The sequence below is a fragment of the Tenrec ecaudatus genome, chromosome 1 (genome assembly GCF_050624435.1).
Source record: "Tenrec ecaudatus isolate mTenEca1 chromosome 1, mTenEca1.hap1, whole genome shotgun sequence".
NCBI lineage: Eukaryota > Metazoa > Chordata > Mammalia > Afrosoricida > Tenrecidae > Tenrec > Tenrec ecaudatus.
The window spans coordinates 1,997,108-2,009,077 of NC_134530.1; the positions used below are offsets into that span (position 1 = coordinate 1,997,108).

The following is an 11,970-nucleotide window of genomic DNA, read 5'->3' on the forward strand; positions in this document are numbered from 1 at the left end:
GTCTCTCCTCATTTTGAGGTGTGCCCCGTCAGCAAATGAAGGTCCCAAAGACTTGACTCCCCCCCACAAGTTTTACTCCATTCACATTATTATAGTGGACCCTGCTTTGAGGAGGCAGCTCTGTTGGAAAACAAAAACAAACAGAACTCTCCAATGTGTTTAAAAACAACAACAACAAAACCAAAAAAAGCCAAGCTGCCCCTTTGAGGGCTAAGGCATTTGCCTCACTGAAGCCCTGGGTTTTTCCCCCGCTTCACACACGTGCCGATGCTGCACAGAGAGTCAGGAAGCCCGAACAAGGATCGACCCCCTTGGGTCACGGCGTGTGACCTCAGGAGTATGAAGTATCCGGGAGAGTGCAAGCAGATGAAGATGTGTTCTCAGGAGGGACGCGCCGGGGGCGGGGGGGGCGGGGGGAGGGGTGGGCGGGAGGATATCACGCGTGATGCAAAAGAGGAAAGCCCTTCATGGGACGGATTGACACGGTGGCTGCAACAATGAGCCCAAAGACAGCAGCCGTGGTGAGGGTGCCTCCCACTCTGTGGTCCGCCAGGTTGCCGTGAGTCGGCTATGCTGCCATGGCACCCAAGAGACAACACCAGCTCAGGATCACGAGCATCTTCTCTCGCGACTATTGGCTGTTGGTACGTCTTTTTTCCAGTGAGGCTTCTGTTCCTGTGCTTTGATTAGCTGAGTCGTGGGTTGAATTGTCTCCGCCCCTCACTCAAACCCGTGTCAGCTTGGCTGGGTTATGATTTCTCTCTCGATGGTTTGGCATTGTGCAACAGTGCATACCTGGTATGCACCGTCTGGCGTATAATGATAATATAAAGGAATTTGATGTATGTGTATGACAATTTAGTTCCGGAACAGATAGTTAAATGTGGAAGCAGTTTGGGAAATGGATAATGGGTGGAAGCCGGAAGAGTTTGGAAGTGCTTACTTACAGCAAACGCCTAGATTGCCTTGAAGAGGCCGCACAGTCAGGGGAAGCCAGCCCCTAACACATCATTACGGGTCCGGTAGGTGCAATTGTACAGCGAGAATAAGTAAAGATCATAGTAAAGTTATAGAGAGCATGAGAGACAGAAGAGAAGTATTGAAATAAATGGAGTCAGACACGATTCATGGTAGCATGCTCACCTCAGGCCCTCTTGGTGGTCCACGTGGAGGGGGAGAGAGAGATTGAATGCTAGCCCAGGCTTTGTATCTTCTCTGGGGACATGCAAGCCCCCTAATTACAGGTAAAGACATGCGTCACAGGAAGGGATTGTCTTATTGGTAATACAGTAATGGGAGGGGGGTGGTCTAGGGGTATTCACGTAATAGGAAGAGGAGGGGTTGGGGGTATACATGTGACAAGATGGGCGGGTCCTAGAGTTAGGACGGCAACTTAGCTTTGGCTGTCACAGAGCCAGTTTGGCCTGTTCCCTGGCTCAACTGATAGAGATCATTATTGGTAGGGTGTGATCCCTGGGTTGCAGGCCTCAGGGAGGAATAGTTGTTTGTCCCCAGCAGCAGGGAGGAGGCCTACCTTGTAGTCTGGTGACTAACTGCCCTTGGGGAGGATGTCTGTAAGCCTCTGACCTCACACACCGCAAGTCAGAGGCATGTTCTGGTGGAGGATCCAGGAGGAAGTGAGGAGAGCAGTAAGGCTGGAGGCGGCACAGGTGGCAAGAAGCCGTGACAGACACAGGGCAGCAGCAGAAGCCGGGTCCCAGTGCTTGATGGTATGGAGGCTGCCCCTCGGAGCAAGAACACCAACTGCCCCCAGAGGGCAGCTCTGTCCCAGTAGGGTGTCTTCAGACACTTAGGGGCAGGGCGAGGCTGGAGCACTCATGGAGTAAGGGAGCTGAGGGCCTTGGGGCAACGGCTAAGGGGCAGAGTGAGCTGGTTCTGTTACTCTTGCCCCGAGCAAAATAGAAGTTGGGTTGAGGCAGCACATGCTAGCAGTCTGACCTTGGTCACCTCTGACCTTAGTATCTTTGCGCTGTCCTCAAGGGGAACCATCCATGATCCTTGTCAGAAAGGAACGGGCCCTACTTAGGACTGGACACACAATAGGGTCTGATGACTCTAGATGGCAGACAACCTTCGGGCAGGTGCCTTCAAGCAGTTGACCTTCCAGCATTGCACCTTAAAATTGGCATTATATGGGGTGGGGGACATTGTGGGAATAACATTGACTTAGGAGAATGTGATTGGGACGCACCTCCAACCCATGCCTCCCAGACTCCTTAACATATGCGTGTTGAGTTTGTCTGAGGACAGTCTCTTCCCAGTATTGTTCCCCACGGTCATTCCCACACCCAGAATCCAGAAAGCAGGGCCACCATCCAAAGTCTGGGGCAGGGCCGATCCCTAGATGGTCTCAAAGAGCAGAGGGTTATTTTGAAGGCTTGGAAGCGGACGTTAATGGTTCCGCTGGGCTTTGAACCTGCCTGGTGCCTGTCCTTCCTTCTGTCCCCCTCTGGTTTCCCCCATTTGTAATGGAACTGTCCCAGGGTGCTGTCCCACCGCTGTACTTTGGAAGCGGACAACTTGCCATCTAGATTTACAAACGGAGAGGAAGCCTGCCCCGGGATGGACTGAGAGTTGATGGAAGACGTTGGGGGTGACAGGAAGGCGTGAAAGATGTGGTGCCTGTGACAGGACGTGGCTTGTTGCAGGATCCTCGAAGGTAGAGGGTCGTGGATTGACTTGTGTCCCTCCCCCAATCCCGCCAGCTTCACTGGACCATGGTTCTTCGTGGCTTGGCAGTTAGGTCATAATTTTATTATTCAGCAGTTCCTTTAATCGTGTTAGTAATCCCCCATCATGTGAAAGCCAGAGTCAAGCCCGAGCCCGGGTCTGATGTCAGGGGAGTCTTCCTGCTGGCGTGTGGGCTGCATCCTCTTTTATCTTGCAATAGAGCATTAATAGGAGAGAGAAGCAAAGGAAGAGGGGGTTCACCACCACCAAGAAAGAAGCACTGGGAGTCAAGCACATCCCCTGGCCCCCAGGGTCCCTGTGCTGGCAACCTCCTAGGCCAGGCTAAGATGGATGCCGGAGGTCCCCATGGCTCTGGAGAGGAGACACAGACCTTCCCCCAGCGCTGAGAGGAAAAGAGAGCCTTTCTCTAGAGTCAGAACCCTGGGCCCCGACTTCTGGCTTCCGACACTGTGAGCGGGTGAAGTTTGTGTCCGGGCAAGCCACCGTTGGCGAGTGGCCTCTCTGCCATGGAAGCACTGGAGAGCCAAGGCAGGCTGGAAGCCTGGCGGAAGCAGGTGGCCAGATCGCTCTCCTGAGGCGCCCCTTCTGGGCATTCCAACCCTACTGCCATTGAGGCAATCCTGATGCCTAGTGACCCTCGCTGGACGGTGTCTGCGAGGCTGTCCGTCTGTGCCGGAGCAGACTGGCTGACCTTTGCCCCAGGAGGATCGGCTGGTGGGTGAACCTCCCACTTTGCGGTTAGTAGCCCAGGAGCCGTCAGATGGGGCTTAAGCCACCACGCTTTCTGTGAGCCGCTGAGCAGGGGGCCAGTGCAGCAGCCTCCTCCCTCACAGCTGAGGAGACGAGGCACCCGCACTCGAGGCTTTGCTGGCTCTAGGGGAGGCCTCGTGCCGTCTGCTTGGCGGGCCATGCTGCCTCACCTACGCCGCCTCTCTTCCCCAGCATGGCCTTGCACGAGTCTGTCTAGTCAGCTCCGTGTTGACCTCGGAGAAGGGTTGGTTTCAAGATACACCCTTCAATGAAATTAAAAAATATATATATAAATATCTATTTTGGCTTACGTGACTCAGGCCCCAATTCCAAATAGGATGTCATCCGTACGTCCAGTTGTCAGGTAGCTCTCCGGCCCCAAGACCGAGGAGAACTCCCACAGAGGCTTTTCTAGGTCGCTGACCAAAAGGTCAGTGGTTTGAACCCACCGGTCACTCCGTCAGAAAAAGGTGAGGCTGCCTGCTTCTGTCAAAGGTGCACAGTCTCAGTGCGGGGGAGGGGGGACATGGGACAGGACTCTTAGAGAGTAGTGCAGCTCTGTCATCGTGGGTCCCCAGGAGTGCAGTGACTGTCATGGATTTGAGTTTTTCTATCGGATTTCATCTTTATAGGGGGAGGGAGATCACCAGGCCTTTCCTCCTCATCCTCCTCTAAAACATTCTGGCAGGTTATCAGTTGGGAGTACCCCCTGGTTGTACCACCAGCCCCTCCACCTACGTGTACAAGTTGTTTATTTTTGGCATACACAGCGGGGCATGCACCAGCTCAACCATTTCCAACACATGGCTTTTTCGGGAGGTGGTTGGATACAGGGGCCTCTTTTGAATTCTCACAGGCTATCTTATGGGCTGGTGACATCCTGGGAGGGTGAAGGGGAAGGCTCCCCCTCCCCACCAGGTGCTTTGGGGGTGTGGCCTCCCCAAGCAGGGCCGTGACCCTACCACTGTCCCTAGATGCCGACCGCAATGTCCTCTTGAAGCCCTTTGCCCTGCTGGTGATCCTGCTGAACGTGGCTTTCAACACCCTGTGTGTCCTGGCCTTCCGCACCATCTACAAGATGATCAAGAAGTCGCTGGTCAAGGTGAGACTGACCTGGGTCTAGGTTCCCCGGGGCATGCTCCACCAGAGATGTGGGGGCGGGGGGCAGTGGGGGATGGGGACCCTGGCATGAACCCAGTGTTCTCAGAGCAGACCCTGGGGCCCCAAGAAGGAGCCACACTTCCTGGGAGGGAGGTGACCTGGGGGCCCTCAGGATGTTGTCCAGGGGTCAGACACTGGCACCATGAGACTTCAGATGATGATTTCCCAGGGCATGGGGTGGGATGGGTGCCGGGTGGAGGTGGCAAAACCAATCCTGAAATGGTGGAGACAAAAGTTGGGAAAGTGCTTAATGGCTCACAAAGCCGAGACATGGATGGTCAGGGTGGGACCCAGGCATGGACTGGAATGGTGGACCAAGGACCCAAAACCTTGACCATGGCCAAGAGCCTGCCAACCAATGCTGCCACACACAGCAGGACACCCAGCTCCACGGGGTGCACGTCTCCCAGCTTTGCCACCCCAGGGCCCCCAGGGTTCTCAGTCCTTGGTTCAGAGTCAGGTCCTGGGATAGGCCTCCCATTGGCCACACTAGGCTAGGGAAGGCCTTTCATTGGCTAAGATAGGCAGGCAATGCGGTGCAAGGGCGCGGGCTCAGGGGGGAGGGGGGGGGGAATCGCACCATCCGCAGAGTGCTAGGGTCTGACGGCTCCTGTTCTCTCCGCTGCTTGGCAGGTGGAGGAGGTCCCCCCGAGCGAGGAGGCCATGGGGGAACCTATTTCCTACCTGTACCGGGAGGCGCGCGTCAGGCGATCCAGCTACGCTTTCTCCCACCGGGAGGGCTATGCGGACCTCATCACGCAGGGCACCATCCTCCGGAGGGCCCGAGACACCAACGATGAGCTGGCGGGCGAGGAGGACCAGCCCCCGCTGGAATGCGAGGTCCCCCCGCTGTTCGGGGACTCCACGTGGCGTCCGAGGAGGATGTCCCTCCTGGGGAAGAAGAAGTTGTCGCACATAGAGGTCATCACCTCCGAGATGCTGGTCTCCATATCCAGGAGGACCTCCTCGGTTCCGAAGCAAGCCTCTGCCCTCAAAGAGCTGGCAGGGCGACCCACTGCCGCCAGGTCCGCCGATCACGTGAGGGTTTCTTCCCCGGAGCAGAGGCCACCCCCGCCTCAGGACAGGTCCCCGTCACCTGGGAGGAGGCCTACTCCTCCTCTTGGGGGCTGGTCATCGCCCCCCGGGCAGAGGCCACTGTCGTCACCTGAGCAAAGTATCCCTTCTCCCGAGGAAAGCTTGCCGTCAACTTCTTTGCGCCCCCCGCAGCCCTCTGACGGCCCAGCGGCGCCCCCTCCAGACCAGCTGCCCACGGTGGGTAGCCAGCCGACGTTGCAAGGAAAGCTGTGGCCCTGGACGCCCAGGAGGCTGACCTGGCCGTTCAGCTGGCCAAGGAAGCCCTTCAGATGGGAGGAGCCAGCAGCCCCCCAGGCACCCCAGACGCCCAACAACACCCCGCCACAGACCACAGACGACTCCTTTGTAACTGAGCAGTCTATGGAGGTGGAGTTCTGGCCGCTGGAGAGGCAGCCGTCATCCATGGAGTGGCTGCCGGCCCAGGAGCACCTGGAGCCGGAGCCCTCACCTCCAGAGAGGCGCGAGGGCCAGGCGTAGTGCACCTGGAGACAGGAGGCCTTCCCCGGAGGACAAGGGCTCTGCACCCTTTCCTTTTTTGAATCAACCAAGGTCCATCTGACCCCAGGACTGGGCTCCCCTTTCCTACATTCCTGTTGCGAATCCGGCCACTTGGAAAAACAAAACACACAACTCTGACCTCTAGTGGCCTGGAGAAGGAAGTGTGTGTGCGTGTGTGTGTGTGTGTGTGTGTGTGTGTGTGTGTGTGTGTGTGTCCTGGTAGATCAAAGTTCCTTACCTCCAACACCTGTTTCGTGTGTGTGTGTGTGTGTCCTGGTAGATCAAAGTTCCTTACCTCCAACACCTGTTTCGTGTGTGTGTGTGTGTGTGTGTGTGTGTGTGTGTGTGTGTGTGTGTGTGTGTGTCCTGGTAGATCAAAGTTCCTTACCTCCAACACCTGTCTGCTGGTCCCTCTCCGGGGACTTGGTCAGTTCTGATTCTGGCTGCCCTGCTTCCTTCTCTTCAAATAAACCACCAGGCGGACTCCGTAGACACTCAGAGTGTATTTGGCACAGCGAGTTAACACTTTGGGACACTCCCCCCCTCCCCAAGCTGGTTCCCAGGAAAAAGACAAGGCTGTCTGCACCCACTAAAGATTCACAGCATCTGGAGACTGGAGGGGAGCAGCTTTACTCTGCCCCTTGGGGACTTTAAGAGCCAGGATCCACTCTGATGGTGGCGGGTCTGGTTTGGGGCTTTGGTTGGACCCCGGCTTCTCTGGGGGGTGTGAGAGGGGGACTTGATTGACACAAGACCATTGCACTCTTCCCTCTCCCAAATTCTTCACTGTGCCCCAAAGAAGGTGGGGGCAGTGTGGAGGTGGGGACTCAGGCAGGGCCAGCAGCCAGGAGGAGTGTGGAGTTCAGAGGAGTGGGCTGGAGAAAGGGAGAGAGAGACCCTCCTTCCTCAGACCCCTTTCTCCCTCCCCATCTTCACGGTGGTGGGTACAGCCCAGTCCTCCCGCTGATGCGCCCACTTGGAGCTGGCCAACACGCACACCCAGGTGAGTGACTAGAAAATAATTTATTGAAGGAAAACAAAACAACAAACCCAGCACAGCAATGGTTAACAATGATGTTTTTTTGGTTTGCTTTAAAGTTTTAAGCCTGTCACCTGAGGATGGGGGCTGAGACTCTCAGATTCCTCTCATCAGGTGGGGGTGGGGGTGGGGGCGGGTGGGTGGAGAGGGCGTCGACCTTTGGATGACCCATTGGATGACCACCCCCCCTAATTCTGATCTCCATTAAACACTCAAGACCATGTGGTCTCTGGATCCTCCCATGCCCCCAGTTGAGAAACCCCCCCCTCCCCAAAGACCAGCACTTGGGGAGAATTTGAAGGGGCCCCTCGGTCCTGGTGGCCTTGGGTTTGATTCAACCACAGTGAACAGGACAATGGAGGGGGAGGCTGGGGGCTGGGTGGGAGGGGCCCTGGGAGGGGCCCTGCCTGGAATGTCCCCCATCCCTACCATCCATGTTAGGTTGGTGCAGCCCTTGGCTCCAGACCCCGCCCCTCAGCCTGGATTCCACCGTCCTCCCCGTGTATGTAGAACCCCATCTGGTCACTCCAATCCCCCCTCCCTGGAAAGTGAACCTGTGCCTCTCCTTCCTGCCCTCTCCTTGGACCCGTGGACCACCCGGGAAGGAAGGACAAGGAATTCTAATCCTGTCTCCCCACGCGCAGGAGCTCTGGGAAGAGTAGGTTCAAAGAGTGTGTGAACCCTGTTCTCTCGGGGGGGCCTAAGGTGGCCTGGGGGGTGGGGTGGGGGAGGTCCCACGGCCCCCTAGAACAGATAGAAGCTGAAGTCACACCCAGCCCAGGGCCAAGGAGACCAAAGGAGTCTGGGGAACAGCAGGTGGGGCGGCGTCCACCAGAACCTCAGAGGACCAAGGACCCTGTGGATCTGGACACGTTGGGGCCACATCCCAGCCCCCACCACCCTGGGCGACAAGACTGGAACAGTTGTCTGATTGTCTCTTTCCTCTGAACAAGACACTTCGGAATTCATGCTCTCGTAAAACCCACCTGGGTCCGGGACGGGGGTCTGGCCCCAGACAGCGAGGACACCCACCACGTACCCTCCAGGACAGGCTTGGGAGGTGAGGGCTGGCAGGTGGGGGAGGAGACCGTGGATCTGGTTCCTGCACATGCCCCTCCCGCCCCCATCTGCCTCCTATGCCCGCTTTCCCTCACACCCCCCCCAGTCCACCCCCCACCGCTGGACACAGTTCCATGGGAAGGGGCAGGGACACTGGGCAGCACCAAGTTGGTCATGAAGTACAGCGATGATTGGACACGGACTCCTGAGGCCCCGCCCCCGCCCCACCCCGCCCCTCGCTTATTACATCAGTTTCAAGAAAGGGTACATTAGTCATGCATCGAATTCCATTTTGTCTTTTTTTTCTTCCTTTTTTTTTTTTTGTTTCTCTTACATTACATTTGAACACAGAGCACGTAGAATAATAAATACTCTTAGAAGACACAACTCCGAGGAAACAAAAACCGAAGAACAGAAACACGCCCGAGAACAGAAAGGCATCCCAACTTGCTCATTTCCCGAAAGGACTGTTTAAATAAGAAATCTGAAAATCCGTAAATCATCTCTCTCCGTCTCTCGCCTCCTGGCGGCCCCTCCGCGGGCCTGGCCTGCCCGCCTCCCGCCACCACATTCACGCGTCTCCGCGATACTCAGAAACTCATCCAAGAGTCACATGCCGTCGTCTGCAAAATTATAATTTAACGGTATAAAGCTTCAAGTCACATATTCCAAAAACTAGCTAAGGAATTTTTTTATCACATAAACTATACATTAAATATTTTGAGGTATTTCAGAGAAAATTGTCAAAGGCTTGAAGGAATTGTGCTGGAGGCTCCCTTCCCCGGTGGAGAAGGGTCTTTGGTTTGTGGCAACCAGCTGGGTATTGGGGAGGCCCTGTGGGAACAGGGGGTGGCCAAGCGACCGTGGGGCAAGGTTGGGGTGGAGATCGTGGTGCAGGGGGCCTGGCTAAGGTGTGGGGAGGGACTGAGCCTGGGGTTTGTGTCTGTGTCTTGTGCGTGTGTGTACACGTATCAGGGTCGAGAAGGTCCACCCGGTAGCTCTGGGGACACGCCGGTGGGTGTCCTCTGACCCCGTCGATCTTGCCCCAACATCCCACTCCAGAGCCAGAAACATCTGCTGCCAAATCCTAGTTTTCCAGGAAAGGCCAAGTGGCTTGTCAGCAGACACCCAGCAGAGGGCAACAGTGAGACTCTATTCCCCGGGAATCTCGCGCTTGGCGGGGGCTGTGTGTAGAGGGGTGTACCACAGAGAAGAGGATGGTCCCAGCGTGAATTACGCCTTCCGTAGTCGGTCTCCCTCCATAACACAAAAATCAGAACAATATTTTACGGATGCCCTGGTATACAGGCAAAGGCATCAATATTGGATAGGAAAAACGTTTCCCCCCTATGCTTTACCTCCCACCCCTCTGCTAATTTAATTTAAAAGGATTGAAGATGTTGACATGGGCCTTCCAGTGTCTCTGGTCCCTGGGCTGAGAAGTCGGCTCTGCCTGGGGTGGACAGAGAGATTGGGGGCCAGGCCCGTGGGGGGGGGGCAGAATTTAGTGGGAGGAGGGATAAAGAGACCTCCTTCATCCACCCCAAAACCCATCTGGAACAGGGAAGGTGAGGTTCCTGAGGCTGGAAATCCTTACTGAAGCTGGGGAGTGCTGGCGGGTTCCCAACTTTCTTTAGCAGTCTACTGTTTAACTCCAGCTAAGGAGTGCCCCCCAGTGTGTGCATGGATACCGTCTGGGGATGACCTGTGGGCCCCGTGTACCACATGTATGTGTAGCAGTGGGTGTGCACTCTATGTGTGTACACTGTGTGTGCTGAGCTTGTATGGATACTGTGTGTGTGTTCCTGTGTACGTGTGGGAAAGGATGGGAGGAGGGGGGGAGTTCATTGCTGAACAGGAAGGGAGACTGGTTACTTTTGGGGTTCTTCCCCAATACCCAACGGTTTAGAAGCATCACTCAGATCCAGTTGCTTCCAAAACTGGGGGGAATAGTGAGTGAATAAGGACACTAGCACACTCCACACACATCTTTGGTTCAAGAGAAAGGCACTCATCGACCTCACTTCTCTCTCTCTTTCTCTCTCTCTCTCATCTCTCACAAGTCTCTCTCTTTCCTCTTTCAGGGGGAGGGCTTGCAGACACCTGGTCTGGAGGTGAGGGAATTCTAGCATCCAGCACAAGTCCTCGGGGAAATCTTTGGTATCAGGCGTGATTTTTCCAACCACAGACATGAACGTTTGAGTGAGGTAGCCTTTACCTGGGGGGAAGGGGAGGGGCATTTCGCAGGAAATGTCTTTTGCATTCTCAAGGGGAGAGGGTGGGGTGGCCCCCCTCCCTGGGAGGCAGCAGAGGGGAACAGGGATTGGAGGGGGGGGTTCCTTCTAGCCTCCACATCTTGAACCCCTGGGGAGGAGGTGGGTGGTGGTGGTGGTGGGGTGGGGGAAGGCAAGCTCCCCATCCAGCTGCCCACCAGCCATGGGAGTCGCCCAGCAGGGGAGGGAAGGGGGGAGAGGCTCATCTCCACTTGTGACCCCTCCCCCTTGTAATTTTTTTTTTTTTTTGGCAAAAATGGAGCAAGCAGATTCCACCTTCTTCGGCATCTTCTTCCTCTCCTCGGAGAAAGAGATTGAACAACACAAAAGTCCACCCCCCTTCGCCCCCTCCAGGCCCAGTTCGGTCCCTCCAAGAGGGCTGGGAGGTGGCGTTGGGGGCTACGGCTCCAGCGGAAGGGGGCGTGTCCCAGCGCCCGCGGGCACCTTTGGGGGCGGGGGCTCCGGCGCTGCCTCGGGACTCCTTTTCAGTGGAATCGGGATCTTTTCCTTGTTTCTTCCGTAGCGTCTTTCCCTGCGTGTCATTCATCAAGGTGCCTAAAAACAGAGTGAGCTGAACCGAGGGCCAGTGGCGGCAGGGGAGGCGTCTAGAAGTTACCCGCATGTTTGAGCTCGCCAGCCCCTCCAGTCTCGGGTGGGTGGGAAGAGTGCTCGCCTGTGGGTGCTGGGCGGTCGCCGTAGCAGGCCCCCTCCCCAGACTTTAAGGCAGGCAATTCTTGGCACAAGGAATCCTGGCCGCTGGGCAGGGCCCCTCAGTTCTGGGCTGGGGCGGGGCAGTTCGGCCCACCGACTGGGGAGGGGTCGTCTTGTGGCATGGGTAAGGGGGCTTACAAAGGATCCAGCTTGACGTAGGTTTTGTCGACTTTTGGGGGATAAGGGGGGTCTCTGCGCACCTCCTCCTGGGGAGGCGGGGTAAGAAGGAAAGCCCCCCTCCAGCCTCCCTCGGTGGGGCTGCCGGGGGGAGGGGCTATTCTTAAAATTCCTTTTTATTTTTCAATACCCGGTTTCTGTTTCTAGTGTGTGCTTCTAGACCCGTTTCAGGGGATCGCACGGAGAGCCCTGGTTTCCTTCGCGGGGCGGGGGGCGGGGGGGGGCGCCCTGTCGTCCTGGATGGGCAAGGGCTGGGGAACCTTTTCCTTTTAGCGCCCTCCCCCTCTGGGGGCAAGGTGAGGGGCATCCTTTGGCCTGGACGGGGTTGGGACGGAGGGAGGGAGGAGGGGGACCCTTTTGTGCACTTGGGCTGGGGGGTGTGCCTTGCCCCCTCCCTGGGTGTGTGGGGGGGCCCAGGTAGCGCCCCCTCCTGAGGACGGGGCTCTGGACCGGCAGGGGAAGGGCAGGAGGGGGACAGTAGGAGGCTGGGGCGCC

The 11,970-nt window shown here is 56.7% G+C and overlaps 1 protein-coding gene across 1 annotated transcript in view; it reads left to right on the forward strand.

Annotated features, from left to right (window-relative positions):
• ATP8B3 (ATPase phospholipid transporting 8B3) overlaps positions 1-6,889 on the forward strand; it is a 40,852-nt gene extending 33,963 nt beyond the window's left edge. The window contains exons 27-28 of the mRNA XM_075544465.1: positions 4,437-4,564; positions 5,257-6,889. Of these exons, the coding sequence (XP_075400580.1) occupies positions 4,437-4,564; positions 5,257-6,195 (1,067 nt within the window). The 3' untranslated portion in view covers positions 6,196-6,889. The remainder of the gene's footprint in view (positions 1-4,436; positions 4,565-5,256) is intronic.
• The last annotated feature ends 5,081 nt before the right edge of the window (positions 6,890-11,970 follow it).